Source organism: Zalophus californianus, chromosome 13 (genome assembly GCF_009762305.2).
Source record: "Zalophus californianus isolate mZalCal1 chromosome 13, mZalCal1.pri.v2, whole genome shotgun sequence".
NCBI classification, from domain to species: domain Eukaryota; kingdom Metazoa; phylum Chordata; class Mammalia; order Carnivora; family Otariidae; genus Zalophus; species Zalophus californianus.
In genome coordinates, this window is record NC_045607.1 from 43583992 (window position 1) to 43606746 (window position 22755).

General features: G+C 34.1%; 1 protein-coding gene across 1 annotated transcript in view; it reads left to right on the forward strand.

The window, feature by feature from the left end:
- CAAP1 (caspase activity and apoptosis inhibitor 1) overlaps positions 1-22755 on the forward strand; it is a 45550-nt gene that overhangs the window by 3833 nt on the left and 18962 nt on the right. The window contains exons 2-5 of the mRNA XM_027616494.2: positions 790-990; positions 1766-1850; positions 3128-3203; positions 21193-21266. Of these exons, the coding sequence (XP_027472295.1) occupies positions 790-990; positions 1766-1850; positions 3128-3203; positions 21193-21266 (436 nt within the window). The remainder of the gene's footprint in view (positions 1-789; positions 991-1765; positions 1851-3127; positions 3204-21192; positions 21267-22755) is intronic.

Here is a 22755-nt window from a genome sequence, read left to right on the forward strand (position 1 = left end):
TCCCTCTCCCACTCCCCCTGCTTGTGCTCTTTCTCTCTCTCGCTGTATCTCTCTCTGTCAAATAAATAAATAAAATCTTAAAAAAAAAAAGAGGATGAGTATGTGTGTATTTTTGGAGAGACCTCAGATTAGATACAAGACATCCAGTTAAGTAGCTGTTGAGATAATCTAGGCAAAAGATGATGGTACCTTGTACCAGGATTATGGCAAGTAGATTTGGAGAGACTGGATAGATTTTGGAGTTAGGAGGTAAAATTGACAGAAATGTCTTAAATGACTTGGCTACTTTGAATATGCTTAAATTACATAGCAGTTTTAAAAATGAGTGTAGCTCCTGGTAAGCAGTAATACTTCATAATTGCGGTCTTCAGCATTTTTGCTGCCATCCCATTTCTTTTTATGAATTTAAGAAGAATAACAATGCATACATAAAATTTTGGGTTGAGTGGCACACTAGAGGAATATCCTAATTGTTCAGAAGTCTAAAATTGTAGATCACTCAATACTGAGTATATTTTCTTTTTTTTTTTTAATATTGAGTATATTTTCACTTATGTGTCCTGAGAGAATCTCTTCACTTAATATCAATTGATCAAGTTAATTGTAGTACAGACAGTAAGATCAAAGAATATTTAACAATTAAATATATTTTTTACTGGCTTTAGGTAAATAATCTATGCAAAGAAAGAATTTGGAAGTGTTTAATGAAGAAGTAGTTATTAAATGTAAATGTATGATATCATATGCATACTTCTTTATTTAATGGTTTTTTGTCTCTTTTAATTTTAGGATACCAAATACCTTTTGCCGACTTTGGAAAAAGAATTATTCTTGGCAGAGCACAGTGACCTTGAAGAAGGTGGACTGGACCTGACTGTGTCATTAAAACCAGTTAGTTTCTATATATCAGACAAAAAAGAAATGCTTCAGCAGTGTTTCTGTATCATAGGCGAGAAAAAGTTACAGAAGATGCTTCCTGATGTGTTAAAGGTACTTCATTACATATATTATTGGATTATACATATATATAGAAATACAAACACTTTTTTTATATAGTAATCATTTTGCTTCATGTAAATTATAATTGGATGTTTTCAACTCAAGCTACTTCAAAAAGATTAAAAAATGGGATCTTGGAGAAGTATAAATGGCCTTGTATATTTAGAAGTTTGCCAAGAAAAAATGGAGCAGTATGCTGTGTTTAGGTAAGGAATTTCTTAACCTTTTGGAAATAATTCTATTAAATGCAGGCAATTTTAGTAAAAACTTAGCGGTATAATGACTCTTTCTGGTGTCTTAAATAATATTCTGCTATGTAACAGTATACAGTATTGGTTGGTAAAAGCTTACATTTCTTTAAATTCACAAATATTTTCATATATTTGTTTATGGTATTCTAATTTTACAGTTATGGAAATAGGGCGTGGAAGATCTAAGATGTATAGAGCCAGCACTTGAGTATGTAAATCTTTAGAGGAATTACCTAACAAATAGGCTGCTATTAAGAATATCTGGGCACCTGACTTACTCTTTAGTTTGTTCTTTCATAATAAACATGACTTTATTCTCATCAAATGTCTATAAATTATAACATTTACATGTTATTGACCATTTTACAGATTTCATCTCATGGAAAGATTTATATGGCTTTTAATTTGTTTTAATGTAAGAGTTTGCTAACCAGACATTTTTTATGATTACTATTTTCTAGTTTATATTGGCACTATATTACATAAATGTATTTTTTTAATGTCATTTTCTTTAGAACTGTTCAATAGAAGAAATTAAAAAACTGTGCCAGGAACAGTTAGAGCTACTATCTGAAAAAAAAATCTTGAAGATTCTCGAGGGTAAGAATACATATTTCTGCACTCTGGTAACTTACTAGTTAACATATAAGTAGCATAAATCCTAAGTTATTCTTTTTTTTTACTTGATTATTTAATTTCATTACTGGGTAATCATTGAGTAATTTTTCTATTTGTACTTTGAAATATAGCTTACATAGCAGAAGAGCATTTCAAGAATAGACTTTTTGACGTGTATTTCGTTTTCTCAAATCAAATATAATCAAAGATAAGAGCATAAGTTTGTATACAATAATAAAATGAAATAAATTTTACCCAAAATGCTGTAAAGAAGTATTAATTATTGAGATGGCTTTCCTTAAAATAATTTTTTATTTTCTGCTTTACACCCCTATTGCTTGTAACTGCCTGTTGCTATACTACTTTTGCTGTAATAAGACCTGGCTGTAGAGTTGGAAGAATTTTTGCAATTTGCCTACATTTATCTCTGCCTAAAGTGTGACTATTCTTTGTGACACTATTACCTGTAGAATTTTAGATTTTCTTTTTTTTTAATTTATTCATTTGAGGAGAGAGAGAGAGAGAGAGAGAAAGCATGAGCAGGGGGAGAGGGAGAAGCAGACTCTCCGCTGAGCTGGGAGCCTGATGTGGTGCTTGATCCCAGGACCCGGAGATGATGACCTGAGCTGAAGGCAGACGCTTAACCATTTGAGCCACCCAGGTGCCCCAGAATTTTAGATTTTCAGGCTTTTTTTTTTCTTTTGGAACTGCACAAGGATTTTTAACATTAGCATTACAAGAGAAGAAGCAAAAAAAAAGGAGACTTTCAATTTCCAGAGATAATATCTCTTTGAAATGTAAAATGATTTAATGTGCACGCTTGGCTGGTTTACTTGGTAGAGCATGCGACTTTTGATCTCAGGGTTGTGAGTTTGAGCCCCATGTTGGGTGTAGAGATTACTTAAAAATAAAATCTTTAAAAAAAATTAAAATGGTTTAATGGAATTTGTAACTTTGCTAATAGATGTATACATCTGGGTGTAGCCTATAAGTATATATATATATATACACATACACACACACACAGACACGTTGTGTGTGTGTGTGTATTTATAAAATAGTTAACGGGAAGGCAGTGAGAAATACCTAATAAGGCATTGAAAGGAACTCATTTTAAATATAAGCAATTAACAATTTCATCTTTCAACAACTATAAAGTTCTCAAATCTGCATCACTTCTATAGATGGCACTTTGCGTAATGATTAAATTGTTCTGACATTTTATAAGCCTGCTTTCAATAGTTTATTTTATTTATAAGGTGACAATGGTATGGACTCTGATATGGAAGAGGAGGCAGATGATGGCACTAAGATGGGATCTGATTTAGTCAGTCAGTAAGTTAAAAACTTTCATTTCCATTTCAAAATTTCTTTGTTGTTCCTTCCATGATTTCTTACCTTAAGAATGTGTTTATTTTTCTGCATTGTATTTATATAAAATAATTCAACAGTGTAGAATTGATTTGTTTACTTGTAATGATTGGTCCTTTTGGTATATATGAGAATACAGTTAATTGCTTTCAGGATTAAGGTGATTTTCTTAAACTACTACTCATACATTTTTGACAACAGTGATGCCAGCCTGAAGCAGAATCACATCTCTCATTTGGAATTTGAATTTATTGCTAGTGATACTCATTATTTATTAAGTACTTAGTCTACCAGGTATTACGTTAATTGGTTTAAAACACTTAAAATTCTTCTGGTATCTATTAATGTCAGGTTGATAATTGTCTCATTTCACAGATGAGATAGTAAGGTGGTTCATTTTATATAGGTACATAAAATTTGACTCTTGTGATGATAAAAACTGCCCAGAGTTTTGGGATGCTAATACAAACCTTTTTATTTTGGAAAATTTCAAATTTATCTAAAAATTGAAAGAATCATAGAATGAAATCAGCAACATTAACATTTTGCTATTTTTGCTTTCTCTCTTTGTATTTATCATTTTTCTTCCAGAGCTATTTGTTTTAGCTTTCTAGGGCTGCCATAGCAAAATACCATAGACTGGTTGACTTAAAGAACAGAAAATCAGTTTCTCAGTTCTGAAGGCTGGAAGTTCAAGATCAAGGTACTGGCAAGGTTGGTTTCCTCTGAGGCCTCTCTTCTTGGCTTGCAGATGGCCACCTTGTTGCTGCCTCTTTTTTTTTTTTTTTTTTTTAAGATTTATTTAGAAGTGGGGGGAGGGAAGGGCAGAACTGGAGAATCCTCAAGCAGACTCCTTGCTGAGCACGGAGCCTGACATGGGGGATGTGGAGCTTGATCCAAGGACCCTGAGATCATGCATAACCTGAGCTGAAATCAAGAGTTGGACACTTAACCTACACTGAGCCACCCAGGTGCCCCTTGTTGCTTGCTTCCTTTTGATTTGGTTGCCCTTATGTGTGTGCGCCCCCTGGTGTCTCTCTCTGTGTTCTAATCTCTTTTGATAAGGATACCAGACACCAGAGTCTACCATAATGGCCTCATTTTAACTTAATTAGCTCTTTAAAGGTCCTATGTCCAGAATAGTCATATTTTGAGGTACTGGGGTTAGGGCTTCAGCCTATGAACTTTTTAGGGAGGAGACATAGTTCAGCCCATAAATCATTTAAAAATGCAGATGTCATAACATTTCATGCCTAAACAATTCAGTATGCATTTCCTAAAAATGAGTCTACTACATAACCACAATACATCACTTTTAAGAAAATAAACAGTAATTCAATAATGTCCTCTAATATATTGGCCATATAAAGTTTCCCCAATTACTAAAAAAACTATTTAGAGTGTATTTTAATTAATAAACTGATTCTGATCCGGGATTCAGAGTTCATGTGTTTGATTGTTAGCATCACAGAGCTGAGTTTGAAGGGAAGGTTTAAATATGAGAAATAATAAGTTTAATGTCCAGGAACTCAGTGCACATTTTAAAGGAATTTAAAAAATAACAAGGAAACCAAAAGAAAGTTGGAAAAATGAAACAACGAATGTAAACATTAAAACTAAAGAAATAAAAAAAACTACAGAAATAGAAATAAATAAGTCCACAACGTGTCTTTGTAAAGTTCAGATCATAGAGAAACTCCTTTTGGATCTGATTAAGGAGATGGAAAACAATTATAATTGAGATTAGGAAGAAGGGAGATATAATCACATAATCATAGACTGGTATGAATCCACATGCAGCGTTGTATAAACAGTCTTGACGCTAGCAAATGGATGTTTTTTTTCGAAATACAAATAAACCAAATCAACTTTCTGCAAAAGTAGAAAACTTGGAGATTAAACATAGAAGAAATTGGAAAGGTGAATAGAGATCTATTGAAGAAAACACCAAGACAAGGTGGATTCACAGCTGAATTATTACTTAACGTGAGTCAATGCATGTAATGTGTTTACATCTAATAAAATGTTCATTAATACCATCTGTTGTTATTTTCAAACACTACACCTGTGTTATTTAAATTATTCCAGGCCCTAGGAAAAGATGAAAAGGTCTTCAATTTACTTTATGACTTCTGCGTAGCTTTAATACCCCAAATCTCATAAATAGAAAAAAGCATATGGGGGGTTATAGGCGTTCTCACTGGTGAATATAGATGTAAAAATTATAAGTACATATTAGCATGTAGAATCCAGCAGTGTATCACGTGAGTAGTTACGCCACTGACCAAGTAGAATTTATTCCAGGAATTTACAGGAAATTTAATTAGACACTCTATTAGCATAATTCATATCAGCAAATTAAAGAAGAAAAATTATATGGTCAGATAAGTAGGTACTAAGAAGGCCTTTGATAACATTCAGCAGTCATTTCTAATATAAGCTATAGGTAAAAATGGTACCGGAGAAAACTACTCAGATATGATGAGAGCATTTGACCAAACTTACTACCCACTTAGTGAATTAAAATGAGGGACTAGACAGAAGCATTATGGCCATTAATTTTAAACATTTTCTTAGAGGTTCTAGCAAATGTAGTTAGACCAAAAGAAAGATGGGTGATGGAGAGGAATTAATTTTTATATGATCAACTTTGGAAAAGAAATAAAAATATTTCTCTTTTCCGTTTATAAGATTATAAACCTAGAACAGCTGAGAGATTCTAGGTTTTTTAAAAAAGACTGGAATTTGATAAGATGGAACAATATATAAGCATAAGGAAATCAACAACTGTTCTCTCATAGCAGAAACATCTAAAAGGGAATGTATTAGGGTTTTCCAGAGAGATAGAAGCAGTAGGATATGTATAGATATATAAAAGAGATTTATTATAGGAATTGGCTCATGTGCTTATGGATGCCAAGAAGTCCCATGATCTGCTGATCTGTTGTCTGTAAGCTGGAGAGCCAGGAAAGCCAGTGGCAAAGCACGGACTTAGTCTGAAGGCCAGGGAATGTGGTGTAAGTCCCAGTCTAACTCCAAAAGCCCAGAAACCAGGAGTGCCCCTGGTCCAGTGCAGATGGATTTCTGAACTCAAGCAGACAGAGTTAATTGGCCCTTCTGCCTTTTTTTTTTTTTTAAGATTTTTTTACTTGAGAGAGCACAGGGAGTAGCCAGAGGGGGAGGGACAAGCAGGCTCTGCACTGAGCGCAGCGCCTGATGTGGGGCTGGATCCCAGGACCCTGAGATCAGGATCTGAGCCAAAACTAAGAATTGGTCCCTTAACTGACTGAGCCACCCGGGTGCCCTGCCCTTCTACCTTTTTTATTTCAGTCAAGGGATTAGATGTTGCCCACCAGGGCTATATGCTTTACTCAGTTCACCAATTTAAATGCTAATCTCTTCAGGAAACATTCTCACAGACACACAGAATTAATGTTTTACTCGCATTCTTCAGCCCAGTGACCAGGACCTAAAAAAAAAATTCTATTAATACTAGTTGTAAAAACTATGATATACTTTCAAATACATTTAACAGGGAACTTCTGAAGAAAACCGTAACCTTTTACTAAAAGACAAGAAAATCATGATCTGAAAAAAAATAGTGTACTTTAATTGTGTAATCTATTGTGGTGGTTGGTGCAGTTCTTAAATAAGACTAAAAACCCAGAAACCATAAAAGAAAGAAATTTTGGGTATTAACTTGTGTTAAATAAAGTCAGTAACCAAACAAAAAATCTGGAAGAAATACTTGCAAGCAAAGTATAACAATCCTAATATTAGTGAAGGTTGAATTCAGGGCAAAAAGATTTATGCAAGACAATTAAAAGCAATTTATAATTGAAATCCACAAAGATGATCTAATGGGAATATATGCCTTACATGTGCCATATATCTATGTATTTCCTTTATATAGCCTTTATAAGGCAAAAACTACGGGAATCATGAAACAAGAAGTGCATGAGTAGTAGGAACTTGATTTTATCTCATCTATCTCATGATAAATAACTGAATGAAAAATAAGTGAAGGTATTGAAGACCTAAATGAATTGATTGGTATAGACCATATTCTGTATTCTGAAAACAGAACTCACCTCCAGTGGAATATCCACAAAAATTGATAATAAGTTTGGTCATAAAAATGTCAATAAAGTTCTCAAAGAACTATTGTCCTGATTTTAGAGCAGTAAAGTAAAATGAACAAAAACGCTGTGGAACCTCACTATCTACATATTCTAAAGCTCAACGCTTTTAGGTTGAAGAGGAATTATAAACCGTCTAAAAACTAACAATAAATAAAAAATTAACCAGCTCTATGGGATACAGCTAACGTAGTACTCAGAGGAAAATTTTATCCTTAAATATATATTACTGATCGGCAAATAATTAAAATAAGTGAACTGAATATTCAAGAAGTTAGGAAAAAAAAGAACAAGAAAATAAACTTAAAAGCAAATACATACAATTAATGGCATACTTAAAGGTGAAAACCTGCGTGGTTTCTTTCTAAGATAGGACCAAGCAGAAATATCTTCTCCCATCACTCCTATTTAGCAATGTACTAGAAGTCCCAACAGGTTTAACAAAGCATGAAAAAGAAATACAAGTCACAAAGATTTGAAAGAAAAAGTGAAACTCCCTGTTTGGTGAAGACTTAATGTGTTAATAATCTGTTGGGGCTGCCATAACAAAATACCACAGACTAGATAGTTTATAGACAACAGAAATTTATTTAACTACCAAAAATAACAAAGCAGAAGCATTAGTTATAAGGAATTTTTGACAGTGTGGTACTTTAAAGCTTGAAATTAATGAGCGTTAACTTAGAACAAATTTTATAAGAATGAGATTTAGGAACTATAAAGATAAAACATCCATAGTTTCTAAATACCTTCATTTCCAAAAGGGTGAGGGATGGGATTGTCACTTCAGTTCACCTTAGATAAGCAAATGAACAAATGTATATTATGTTACAGATAGTCTAAAAACCTCAGCATCTATGATTTTGCAGTGTTTTAAAACTGCTGGGTATAGTTACAAGATTTGCAAATGTTACAGATGATGACAATTGCTTAACAAGGACAACAATTTTAAGTAAATAAGTCAGTATAGAGGCCTGGAATTAGAGTGCTGTCTCCATTTAAAAATGGGCTGGAAAAGAAGCTTTATAGCTTAAAAGAGCACTAAAAATGAGAACAGATGTTAGCTCGGCCTTTAATGTAAGATGATTATGCTCTAAAGAATATGTTTGTAATGATATTTAAATCTTGAATGATGCAATAAAATAATCAGGATTGGGGTTTTATATATAAAGAATGAAAATACAAATACGTTAGGGAGATCTTAGCAGTATTTTAGAATTGCTCTAATATATTTTCATGAGTTTTAAATTAATGTGCTTTTAGTGAGCGATATTGAGGGAGAATTTGATGGAAATGAAACTGTTTCCCTATAGATAATAAGCATTGTTGACATAATATCACAGTTCTAGAAGATAAAGAAATTTAAAAATCCAGATTCTCAAAATAAGGTATACTGCAGAGTAGTTTCTATATGAGGATTATGGAAATACTGTTCCTGGACATTGCTACTTTCTTAACAGATAATAGGCATGTTCTAAAGTAGCTTTTATTGGATTCCAGTTTTGGGGCACCTAGGTGGCTCAGTCATTAGGAGTCTGCCTTAGGCTCAGGTCATGATCCCAGGGTGCTGGGATCGAGCCCCTCATCAGGTTCCCTGCTCCGCATCGGGCTCCCTGCTCGGCAGGAAGCCCCCTTCTCCCTCTCCCACTGCCCCTGCTTGTGTTCCCTCTCTCGCCGTGTCTCTCTCTGTCAAATAAATAAATAAATAATCTTTAAAAAAAAATAAAGTAGCTATTATTGGATTCCTGTTTTAGATGATTAACTTTTTAAAAAAAAAAAAATGAGATTCCTAAATAGACTTTTAGAGACTTTAGGTAACAGATATAAATTGAACCATTTATATTCACTAGAATATTTAATTAGTGAATAAAACAGGAAATTGTTTTGCAAAGTGAATAATTCTTTGGCAGGAATTATTTTTAAATTTCCACTTAATCATTTGTTTTATGAATTTCAAATGTGAATATTTTTGTTCAAAATGGAGCACATGAGTATTAAATATAAGTGGTTGAAAAGAGAAGTTGGTGTCATCTACTAATAGTTACTATTTACAATGTACTGGTTACTAGTTACAGTGTACTAGACTTTAGTACATTGTAATAATTATATATTTTAAGTAGTCTACAAAGCTATTCCACCCTTCAAAATAGGAGTAGCTTCCTTTTTACTGCTGTTTATAGTAGGGTTAGGCGCTTTAGTGAGATGGAATGAAAAGAAGAGCATATTGCTTAGATGTAGGTGAGTAAATGACTACTTTGCATTAAGATGTTTATTCTTGCAAATACTGAACTATTCCTCTGGCTTGATCAGTTGTCTTACTAAGAGCAACAGCTAGAACTGTACTGTATGACCATTCTTCTGTTGCTGAACCTTGGCAGTGAGAGTGATGCTGTGTTAATTTAATAAAAAGCCAGAGATTAGCAGCTGCGTTAGTTCTCTTAATTTTTAAATTGAATCTGTTGTGATTTTTCTGTCAGTTTACTGCCTTATCCTGTTGCTCAAAGCCTGGGTTAGATGATAGCAGGTATTTTTCCTTTTTTCTGCTATTTTCTTATCACTCTTTTTAAATAGTTAAGTTTTTCTTAATCATATACATGATTCTCGTTTTATTAATTGCCCTTTCTAGTTCATTTGAAAAATAAATTCACGGGGCTCCTGGGTGGCTCAGTCAGTTGAGTGTTGGACTCTTGATTTTGGCTCAGGTCATGATCTCGGGGTCATGGTATTGAGCCCCATTTCAGGCTCTGCACTCAACCCTGCGTCTGCTTATCTCTCTCCCTCCCCCCGTTTTCACTCTCTCTCTCAAATAAATAAATAAATAAATAAATAAAATCTTAAAAAAAAAATTCACTGATGTTTACAGTGTGCTAAACCGGTTGTTTAAGACTGTTCTCTCGGGTGCCTAGGTGGCTCATTCGTTAAGCGTCTGCCTTCAGCTCAGGTTATGATCCCAGGGTCCTGGGATTGAGCCCCACATCAGGCTCCCTGCTCTGCGGGAAGCCTGCTTCTCCCTCTCCCACTCCCCCTGCTTGTGTTCCCTCTCTCGCTGTGTCTTTCTGTCACATAAATAAATAAAATATTAAAAAAAAAAAAAAGACTGTTCTCTAATACACATGTGAACTTGTCCCACCATTTCAAGTGTTTGCTAAGAGTCATTTATGGTGTTTCCAGTTCAATTTTTGTAGTTGCATAATTTAGTGAAATATATAAACAGATGAAATATCAGTATGAAAAGAGTAGTTGATTTAAGTGAAAAACTCAGAGTGGAGTTATTAAAAAGTTGTCATTGAGCTGTGGGATAACAATAAAAGTTTGGGGAACATCGTTAAGAGGTAGTTTTTTTTTGCACTCAGATGTTTGTTTTTTAAATAAGCCAAAAGTAGAAATGGTTTATGTGAGTAGGATGAAATGGAACTGTTTTCCATGGATTCCTAATAAAGGTAAGTCTGTGGTATCAGATCCAAAGATTGGGGAAGGAAGGTAACACTTCTGTTTTATGTTAACTTAAAATGCTTAAATTATATAACTTTTAAAGGTGTTTTCCTATGGTAATAAGAACTTTTTTCAGGTAAACGACATTACTTGTCTAAATTAGGTAAAAGGAATTTCTTTTTTTTTTACTTTTATTATGAAAAATGACAAGGATGTAGAAAAAATAATAGTGTAACGACACTCCCATATACATGTTGGCTAGATCTAATGATTATAGCAATTTTCATTTTTCCATTTTTGTTTCATCTTTTTTCTTAAAGTATTATAAAGTGAATTATAGATATCTTAATTCTGAATATTTGAATTTCCAGAAAATAAGGACATTTTCCCACATAACCATGTGTCTGGTGTCTTTTATTTAAGAGCTTATTTATTTGAATGGTAAATGCATGCACATAGTACAAAAATTTTTAAAGTATATAGTAAAAATAAATCCTTTTCCTATTCCTCATTCTCCCTTCCTATAGGCAACCACAGTAAGCCAGTTTCTTGTATATCCTCCCAGAGATATTCCGTAGTTTACAAATTTATGTGTATGTGTATTTTTTTCTTTTCACACATCATGGCAGCATACTGTGCAAACTATTCCATACCTTTTCCATTTAATTTTTTCCATATAATAGTATGTCTTTTCTTGGGTTTTATTCTACCTAGTACATATAAAGCTTCCGATATATACCTGTATGCTGTTGGATATACCTCAACATTAAGTCTGTTGATGGGCATTTAAGTTGTTTACTCTTTCGTTACCACAAATGATATGAATATTTCTGTATATAATCTTGTTCCTCTGTGATTATGTGTAGCATAAATACCTACAAGTTAATTGTTGAGTCAGATATTTACTCATATGAAATTTTAAAAGATTTTTCCATAATTGACTTACAGAGTTTAAACTGATTTGTACCTCTAAATATGGAGTACATGTGTTCATACACTTTACTTAATATAGTGTTATCTAACATTTTGATCTTTGTTCACCCAATAGATAATAATATCTCATTGGAATTTTAATTTGTAGTCTCTTACTATGAGTGAAATTAACCACCTTTATATATATTTTGGAGTTAGTGGAGTTTTCTGTGAACTCTGGCATTTATTTACCCTTTGTGTATATAGTTGGAGGACTTTGGTCTTTTTTTTTAAGATTTTATTTATTTTTTTGACAGAGAGAGAGGGAGAGAGAAAAGAAGAGGGGAGGGGCAGAGGGAGAGGGAGAAGCAGGCTCCCTGCCGAGCAGGGAGCCCCACATGTGACTCAATCCCAGGACCCTGGGCTCATGACCTGAGCCGGAGGCAGACACTTAAGCGACTGAGCCACCCAGGCACCCCAACTTTGGTCTTTTTAATCCATTGTTGGTGATACAGTTTGCAATTATTTTTTGCTTGTTGCTCTTTTTTTATACTTTAAGTACTTTTACCTTTTTTTGAATGCGTAAATATTTCACGTTTATGTAATCTAATTTGGCAGTCTTGTTTTCTGGGTTTTATATTTAGAAAAGGCCTGCTCTATTCTGAAGTTATTAAGTATTCGTTATATTTTTTTTTAGTACTTTATGGATTTTTTAGATGTTTAAATCTTTGATTCGTTGGAAATTTAGTTTGGTCTCAGTTTTAAGGTGTAGGGCTCTAAGATCCCCTTTTAATTTTCATTTTGCCATGTTCTTCTTTACAACTATGAAGAATTCACTTAGCATATGATTTTTACAATTCTTGATTAGACTGCTGTTATTCAGTAAATTTCTTCTGTATGTTTATTTCCTTTTATTCCCCTCCTTGTTTTCTGTTACAAACTTGTGGGAATCTGTACTTCTGCTGTTTTTTGTTTTTGTTTTTTTTTTAAAGATTTTATTTATTTATTTGACAGAGAGAGCGAGAGAGTGAGCGCACAAGCAGGGGGAGCGGGAGAGGGAGAAGCAGGCTCCCCACTGAGCAGGGAACCCAATGTGGGGCTCGATCCCAGGACTCTGGGATCATGATCTGAGCCGAAGGCAGACGCTTAAGCGACTGAGCCCCCCAGGCCCCCCTCATTAACTGTTTTTTGAAAGTTAATAGCCAAATACATGGGCATGGTTTAAAAAACACAAATAGTACACTTTCTGCCATCTTTCCATGCTTCCATAATGGTGCTCATTATGGCATATGCTCTCAAGAGCATTAACAATGTCAAAACAAACAAACAAAAAACCAAAAAAGCCCCATAATGCCAGAAAGAGAGGCAAACGCCAAGTTCTTACTAGGCCATGCTCCAAAGTCATTGTTCAGTTTCTAACTGTGATGATGAAGCGTGGTTATATTGGTGAATTTGAAATAATTGATGATTACAAAGCTGGGAAAATTGTAATGAACCTCATGGGCAAGTTAACCAAGTTTGGAGCGGTCAGCCCCAGATTTGATATACAACTCAGAGATCTAGAAAAATGGCGGAATAATCTCCCATCCCACCAACTTGATTTTGAAAACCAACTGAAAACCTTAGCTGGCATCATGGACCATGAAGAAGCAAGACAAAGACACAGGGGGAAGATCCTAGGATTCTTTTTCTAGGGATGTAATACGTATGTGCAAATAATATGCCTCAGTGAGGAAAAAAATTCAAACAGTACTATTTGTACAAAATAGTACAAAAAGGTATACAGTTCGAAATATTTCCTTCCTCCCTTTTCATTCCCATTCCTCTCGGGCCCTTTCTTGAGGATTATGGGTCTTTCATTGTTGCTTATGTCTGTCTTTTCATTGAAATTTTCAACATTTAAAATATTTCTGGATGTTTTAATAGCTTATCTTAGTTTACCCAATTAGAAAGAAGAATTTTCCTCTGGGGCCGTGAGGTCAAATTCTGAATGAAAACTGACTTTATGCTTTGAGATATATATGGCCTTATGAATATGTATATAGCTATGGCTACATGTTGTTTTTGTTTTTGTTTTTTTTTTTTTTTTTGGTGGCAGCAAAGCAAAGTTTATTGAGTGATAGTACAAAGCTCTTGAAGAGGGAGGGGAGAAAGGTTTGCCTGGCTACATGTATCTTTTAGGTATTACTACTTGGAGAAGTATCTCTGTAGGTAATAGAAAGTCCAAATAAATGTGAAGAGTGAAGGTTCTAGAATTAAACTGCCTGCATTTCAAATTTAAATTTAATGCCTGCCAGCATAACTCCACAGCTTGCTGTCTCTCTGATGTTTGGCAAGTTACTTAAACCCTCCTGGGCCTCAGTTTCCTCATCTGGAGAATAGGGGTAATGCCAGTACCTATCCTATAAGATTGTGGTGATGATTAAGTGAGAAAAAGATCATGAAGTGCTTAGAATAGTACCTGTAATATGGTAAGCATCGAAAAAAACATTACTGTATTTGCTTTGGGGTTTTTACTCTGAATCTGTAATAATAACTATTCCTAAAATTCCACTTTAGGCTAATGAGTACTGGGGATTTTCCCCACATTTTTTTTATGAAAGCCTGAAGAAAGTGAAATAATTCATTGTATTTTTTAACATTCTTTACTGTTGTTGCTTTTTAAAAAACAATTCATTGTTTACAAGGGTCTAATTTTTTCATTTGTTACAAAAAAGTTTAGGAGAAAACTATTATGTATACGTTTTCAAGCATAAAAGGATTTTTATCACAAATGAGATCAATTTGTTATGTTGACATTACTCTTTATAAACTCAGTTCCTTTAAACATATATGAATTATAAAGAGCTGACCGTACTTTTAGGCTGGTAAAGGGTAATAATAAATTGGGTATTTGTACCCCATTTATGTTCTCATGTCCTTTATAAATTGTTGTTAGGCTATAATACTTAGTGTAGACTATTCTACATAATAGGGTAAGTTTATCAGAAATGAAAGGATGGGTTTTTCAGAAAACCTTCACAGAAAGTATTACTAATCATTGCCAAGATTGTGACCTAATGCTTAGACTCCACAAAGTGTAGCATGTTTGCACATCCTATATGTTTGTACCTTTAAATGTACCCACAAAGTGATCTCATGCTAATTCCTTGAAAATGCAGGAATATAGGGATAAAACAAAGAGAAAAACCCCTTTGATTTCCTTTAGTCATTTTATATAGAATAGAACCACCTATTTAAGGAATTGCCTGTTCATAAAAACAGAGTTGCAGGGGGGCAGTTTATACAATAAACACGAGTTCTTAGAGAATCATGGATCAAAGAAAAATGAGTGTGGTACCTGTGATTCTTTGCATTATATTATTTGGGGAGAGGAAATGGAGATAAGAGTTACATTTTGCTGTCTTTTGCAGAAGGAAGTTGCTGAGGGAAACAGTGGAGATGTGGATTTATTTGCTCTTGGAAAAGCCTTTTGAAAAAAATTAAGGTTGTTTTGCCTCATTTCTTAGTGTTTGAAGGTTACATTTTACTACCATATGATTTAATTTTTTTGAGTCTGTTCTAAGACTTTTGTGGTGTTTCAATTAAAAAAAATTAAGCTATCATTTAAATATAGTACAGTTCACCTTTTTTGCTTTATAGTTCTATAAATTTGGACAAATGGATTTTTTTTATCTACTGCCACAATCACAATATAGAATAGTTCCATCACACTAAAAATTCCCCCCATGGCTCTTTGTAGTACACTCCTCCCATCCCCAGTCTCTGACAACCACTGATCTGATTTCTGTCCTTATACCTTTTCTTTTTCTAGAGTGTCATACAGATGGAATAATACAGTATATAGCCTTTTGAGTCTGCTTCTTTCACTTAGGATAATGCATTTGAGATTCATTCGTATTGTGTATGTCAATAATTCTTCCTTTTTATTACTAAGGAGTTAGTATTCCATTGTGTGGGCATACTGTAGTTTATTTATCCACTCCCCACTTGAGGTAATCTTGTAAGCAAAATAATGACCCTTCAAACGTGTTTACACTCTGATTTTCAGAACCCGAGAGTATGTTACTTTATTTGACAAAAGGGACTTCGAAGATTTGTTTAAAGTTAAGGATTTTGAGGTGGGAAGATTATCCTGGATTACCCAGGTTATCCCACTTTAATTCCATGAGTTCCTAAAAGTTGAAGAGGAAGACAGAAGAGGTCAGAGAGATCTTACATGAGACTTGACTAGAATCTGGGAATGATCCTCAGCTTATAGCCAGCAAGGAGTCAGGGACTTTGGTCCAACAACCTCAGTGAACAGAATTCTGCCAGCGGCCCAAATGAACTTGAAATGAATTCTCCCCTAGAGCCTCCAGAAAGCAATGCAGCCTGGGGACACTTTGATTTGGTCCGGTGAGACCCATACCAGACCCATACCAGACCTACAGAACTGTAATATGATACATTTATGTTGTTTTAAGCTATTAAGTTTGTGGTAATTTGTTATGGCAGCAATAGAAAATTAATAAAGGGACATTTCAGTTGTTTACAATTTATGGTGATTTCACATAATGCCACTATGAATGTTCTCATACAAGTTTTCGATAGGAACACGAGTTTTCATTGTCTTTGGTCAAGTACCATTGCTAACAGGTATGTCTGCATCCTTGCTGATAACTGTATATGAGAGTTCCATTTGTCTGTTGTTTTGACTTTAGCCAGTTTAATAAATGTGTAGTGGTATGGCATTGTGGTGGTTCCAAATTTGCATTTCCTTAATAACAAATGACGTTGACCATGTCTGTTATTTTGTTTATTTGCATCTGTACATCTTCCTTGGTCAAGTGACTTAATTTTTGAACCAGTTTTTTAAATTGGGTTCTTTGTTTTTTTTATTACTGTGATTTGAGAGTTCTTAATATACCCTGAATACAAGTCTTTATCAGTTATGTGGCTTGCAAATATTTTGTCCCAGTCTCACTAGTCTTTTATTCTCTCAACATTTCCTTGGAAGAGCAGATGTTTTTTCTTTGGGGGAAATCCAGTTGATCAATTATTTTTATTTATAGACCATGCTTTTGGTGAAATCTTTGGTTATTAATAAGATCACAAAGGAATTTTTCCTGCATCATCTTCTAGAGGTTTTATAGGTTTACATTTTTTAGGTCTTACCATTTTGAGTTAGTTTGTGTATATGGTGCAAGATATGTGTTGGAAATTATATCCGTATGGATACCAGCTGTACCAGCACCATTTGTTCAGTTCCAGTGAATTGTCTTTGCACTTTTGTTGAAACTCAGTTGATCATGTATATGTGAGTTTATTTCTGGATTCTCTTCTGTTCCATCCATCTCTAAGTTTATCCTTTCTCCAACATCATAGTGTCTTGATTACTGTAGCTTTATAGTAATCTGATAATGTGCATCCTTTTTCAAAGTTGTTTTGGCTACTCTAGTTTCTTTGTTTCTTATTTTTAATAATAGAAAACTCATAGAGTGATAGGCTGGCTTCTTTTAGCCCCTGTTTTTATTCCCTGGAGAGTGAGGAGAATCAAAAGTCCTACCTTTTGTTACTTTTGCCAAAATGGCAAGATGCTGGCATCCTCTTTATCCTTCCATTGAGGTATCTTCTCTGTATTTTTTATTTGTACAAGAAATTGACTTTTTTTCTCTTTAGAATTGTATTTTAAACTTTTAGTAATTCACATGTGTAATTGTTCTTAAGTTCCACAGATCTCCCCAGTGTATTACTCTGAATTAAACAACAAATTCATTGAGTTCTGGAAAACAAACACAAAAACATCCATTGAGTGTTAGAAGTTCTTTGTACATTTTGGATGCTGACCCTTTATCAGACATGTTATTTGCAAATATCTTCTCCCATTTCGTAGGCTGTCTTTTAGTTTTGTTGTTTCCTTTGCTGTGCAGAAGCTTTTTTATTTTGATGTAGTCCCGATAGTTTATTTTTTTATTTTGTTGTAAGAAAGGATCAAGACTGGAATTGTGTTTGGGTTAAAAGAAAGGTCAGACTGATACTGGCTTGAAGACTTAAATCCCAGAGATGGGTATACGGCTGTCTTATAATTCAAAGCCAAGATTGTAAATTAAGCTGCTTTAAGGAGGAGTACTGTGGATGGGAGAAGGAAATTAGAAAAATAAAAACAGGCTTTTATTTCCTCCTTAATGAAAGAAATACGAAAGTCATTGCAAGATTCTTAACCCAGACCGGATTTAGTAGTGTGTTCTTCCCTCCCTCCCCACTTTTCTCTCTTGCCTCCTCTCTCTCTCTCTCTCTCTCTCCAGTTGTTATAAAATTCTTTTTTATAAAAGATTTATTAGAGGGTGTGCACACGAGCAGGGGAGGGGGCAAAGGGGGAGAAAGAGAGAGAGAGAGAGAGCAAGCATCTCAATCCAACTCCCCGCTGAGTGCGGAGCCTGAAGCAGGGCTGGACTCACAACCCCGAGATCATGACCTGAGCTGAAATCAAGAGTCAGAGGCTTAACCCAGTGAGCCACCCAGGCGACCCTACAGTTGTTATAAAATTCTTAAAGTATTTGATATAAGTATTTAAATGTCATTTAAATATAAATTAGAATTACTTTAGTTTTCCTAACTCTGACAACTAATATGTCTTATCTGGGAGTAGACATTTTATTTTTATGAAACTAGAAATAAAAAGACATCATATGTACTCATAGTTTTCGTATACCTTAAGACTTTTCCTTTTTTTTTTTTTTTTTTAAGATTTTAGTTATTTATTCATGAGAGACAGAGGAGGAGAGAGAGAGAGAGAAGCAGAGGGAGAAGCAGGCTCCCAAGGAGCAGGGAACCCGATGCGGGACTCGATCCCAGGACCCTGGGATCATGACCCGAGCCGAAGGCAGACGCTTAACCATCTGAGCCACCCAGGCGCCCAAGACTTTTCCTTTTTTGTGTATATTTTCTCTTTCATGCTCTTTGGTGAAAATCTTTAAATTGTATTAAAAAGCTCTGTATGTATATGATAATTTTAGTTGCAAAGCCTACATCTTGGAAAAATTAGCTCGCATAGATTTTAAAATTCCAAGCTATTTTCTGGAATATTTTTTTGACTTCACGTACTACTGATGGAAAAGCATCTAGCATTTCATTTTTCAGCCACAAGGTGGTGTACTTGTACTGCATCTACTGTCTGAAATTATGTTTGGTGACTTTCTTCAACAGCATGTTCCAACCTAACTTAAGATAAAACAGAACGTTACAAAAGTTCACTTTGGGCACTAAAAGAAATTCTTTATGGCAGCAGGTAATCTTTATAGGGATGTCCAGTTTTATTTGAAGGGAAACCAAGGGGCTTTCACAGAGAAAATAAAATAATGCCTACAGTAATGCATTTTATTACATTATTATTAAAAATTTTTACTTGGCAATAACTTCACAGTTATTAAAATGTTATAAGAATAAGAGCAGTACAAGAAACATCCATATACCTTATACCTAGATTTACCTACTGTTAACATTTTATCCCATTTGCACACCCTCTCTTTACCTCTCTTTACCTCTCTTTATATAGATGTGTGTCCATTTTAAAACATTTGAGGCTATAAGTTACATACATCATGACACTTGACTCCTAGATAGTATGTTGTGCTTTCTTTTTTTAAAGATAGTGATGCTCTTTTTATATAGCCACAATACAGTGTCAACTTCAATAAACTTAACATTGGTATGATACTTTTATCCAATCTACCATCGGTATTTCAGTTTGTCATTTGACTAAGTAATGTCCTTTATAACATTTTTTCCCTTCCAGTTCAGCAGTGTCATCTCAAGTATAATATTTAATTGTCATGGCTCTTTAGCCTCCTTTAACCTGGAATATTTTCACAACCTCTTCTTGGTCTTTTATAACATTGACATTTAACTCCCCACCCCCTTTTAATAGAACATTACTTTTTTCCATTTGGGTTGAACTGATGATTTCTTCATGATATAGGTCATACATTCTCAGCTATAATATTGCACAGGTGATGTTGTATCCTTAGGGTAGTACATATGCTCATGCCCCCCCCCCCCCCCACCGCTTTTAAAGTTTAAGTAATCTCTCCACCCAACATGGGGCTCGAACTCATGACCCTGAGATCAAGAGTCGCACACTCTTTCGACTGAGCCAGCCAGGCACCCCACCCATGGCCCTTTTAATGGTGAAGTTACATTATGTTTTTGTTCAAGTCATTTAGATATATGTGCTTAGAAGAAGAATTAGGTGCCCATTCAAGGTCATGTAAGAGCAAACAAACATTTACCCTAAAGGAAGATACTTAGAAATAGATTAATGCTCCCAGTAGGTAAAATCTGATTTGACTGTAAGGCTTGAGGTAGCACATTTTAACTTTTATTCCTTGCAAAGCTCTTAATATACTATATTGGCATTTTATCTGTCCCTGGATTGCCAAAGAATATTTGTTGATATCTTCCTTGGGATCTGCCAGTCATTCTGGTGAAAGACTAAAATCTAAGTCAGTGATATTAGAAAGGAGAATAAAACATATCTCAATTTTAGTTTTTTATATGTCCTAACTAATACCAGATCCAAATAATTTTGTAGTCTCTATTTGAGTTTGTGCTTGCATTAGTCAAATTTTAATACAAAATAAACACATGAGTGCCAAATATGTTGATGGAAAGAATGTTGTAAACTCAAAGAAATGATAACAAGTCTTTATCCTTTGGTTATTTGAAGGATTTGTTATTAAGTGGATAGAAATAATTTTGTGAGTTGGAAAATTCCCGAAATATTTCTCATATGTTAGTTTTAGGGTGTGTATAGAAATTCTCCAGGAGGTATACTTACTTATAAAGAAGGTAGTCATTTTGAATATTTGCAGCTAATTAATTTCTTTTGCTGAAAAGTATTTGTAACATTAATATTTAGATGGTATAATGCCCTCTAAGAAACAACATTAGTTTGCGACTCTGTTGGAGAACATGGTGAATCAAAACTTTTTTATGATCTCATACTTTAATCCATTTACTTTGATTACATATGTATATTACATATAAAATATGTATTTCACACATACTGTAGACATCAAAGCATTTGAGGTATGAAATTAGATGAATATAAAATAATTTGAATGCCAAAGTGCCCATTAAATTTAACAGTTGAACTTGAAAAGTTATTGGATTCCTCTGTAAGTTATGATTTCTCCTACCAGCTATCCTGCAGGATATTGGAAAGGAGAAAAAGTTACCTCCATATTCCTTCCATTTTTGCTCCTTGATTTTTACAAAGGTATATACTGCTTAAATTGGTAGTGGTTTATAGCTACTGTTTTTGACACTTGTATACATGTTTCTGAGTTTCCAAAGTGTACTAAGTGGTGTCCTCGGGGCTCAGAATTCAGTGTGTCTTCCCAAGTATGTGACTTAATTCTGGGAACCTGAGCAGTATTATTTGATCAAATATAGTTTTAAAAATTGTTTTATTTATTTTTATTCCTCAGACAAGACATCTGTGTAGATTCTACTTCAACTGTGAGAGAGAACAAGCAACCTGAAGGTTTAGAATTAAAACAAGGTATGAATCAAGTAGTTAATTTTTATATATCATTACCTGAAGATTATAAACATTTTACCAATCATAAATTTTCAGTGTTCCGGTTGCCCCCATTTTACAGATAAGGGAACAGAATAATTTATTTGGTCCAAGATTACAAGAGTAAAGAACATATTCTTTATTTCATGAGTGTCACCAGAAAGCAGTCATCTTGAATAGTGTTAATTTCGTAATCTCTACTGTATGTCATCAGCTGCAGATACCGGAGATACATTAACAGGATAGCTTTGGGTTATATGTGAAAAAACAAACAAACAAAAGCTTTATGGGGTGACTTTGTTTGTCTTTTCTGAAGAGATACTTTGTTATTACTCTCTTCCTTATTTATTTTCTATAAATCAGTAGTTTTTGACATTACCAGCCAGCAGAACTGAAGTGACAATTTGTAATTTATTCAGGCCAAGTAGATCAATGGGGTTGATCTTTCACATGTCTTTTTTTTTTTTTTCTTGTTGGGAAAATTGAAAGTAAAATAAATTTTTATTAGTTACTCAAAGACCACCTCACATTTTTCCTCTCTCCTGATAAAAGTACTTCAGAGCAGTGAGAATCTGTGGTAGCCAAAATGATTGTTTTATTTATTATGTAAGCAACTAATCTTTGATTGGCTTAGAATAGTTTCTTTAAAACTTGAGTCATAAGAACTTACTTGGTACAGAGAAGTAGGTCATCAGTTTATATAGGCAGAATTTCTTTTTTTACTTGTGGTCTGTGTTATTAATGCTTGACAAAGTGAAAAAAAATTGGATAACTAATTTTGTGATTCATTCAATGTATGTGGAGAAAGAACAAAATCAAGATTTTCTGTAATTCCAATTTATGTACTCTGGGGTTTTATAAATATTTCTGATGGTTTCAAGAATTCCATTGTTTTTCAGAAGTCCTATTGTGTTGGCCTCTTAAATAGACAAAAAAAAAAATTACGTCTTTATATTCTCACTACTTCTGAGCACCCACCAAAGACATAAAGTCAGAGTCATAGTTTCATTTACGTTTATTTGTCATATATAAATAAATGCTAAGCACACATTATTTTCATTTAACTCTTGTACCCCATGGGTAATTGGGCAACTCTGCTATTCTTTCTGTCTTTGTTTCTATTCTTGGCATCTAATGAGCAGGCATTGTGGAGGGTATGCTGTTAGATCATCTATATAGAGAAGAATGTCATGTAATTGACATGGTTGATTCCTAGGGAAAAAGGAACAGAAACCTCATTGTACAAATTAGCCAGTGCTGCCTTCTAAGGGAGGAGGTTTTTCTGCTCTCATGTTCAGGTACTTGGAGCTCTTTAGAACTTGCTTCCCAGTGTCAAAAACCTATTTTGCTGTGATTTTATATAGTAACTTCAGTCATTTAAAAACCAGCCATGGAGGCAAAGTGGGAGAGAAAAAGAACTCAGAGTAGCCAGATACCACAAAGCCCAAGTCTTTTATGCTCAGGAGCCTAT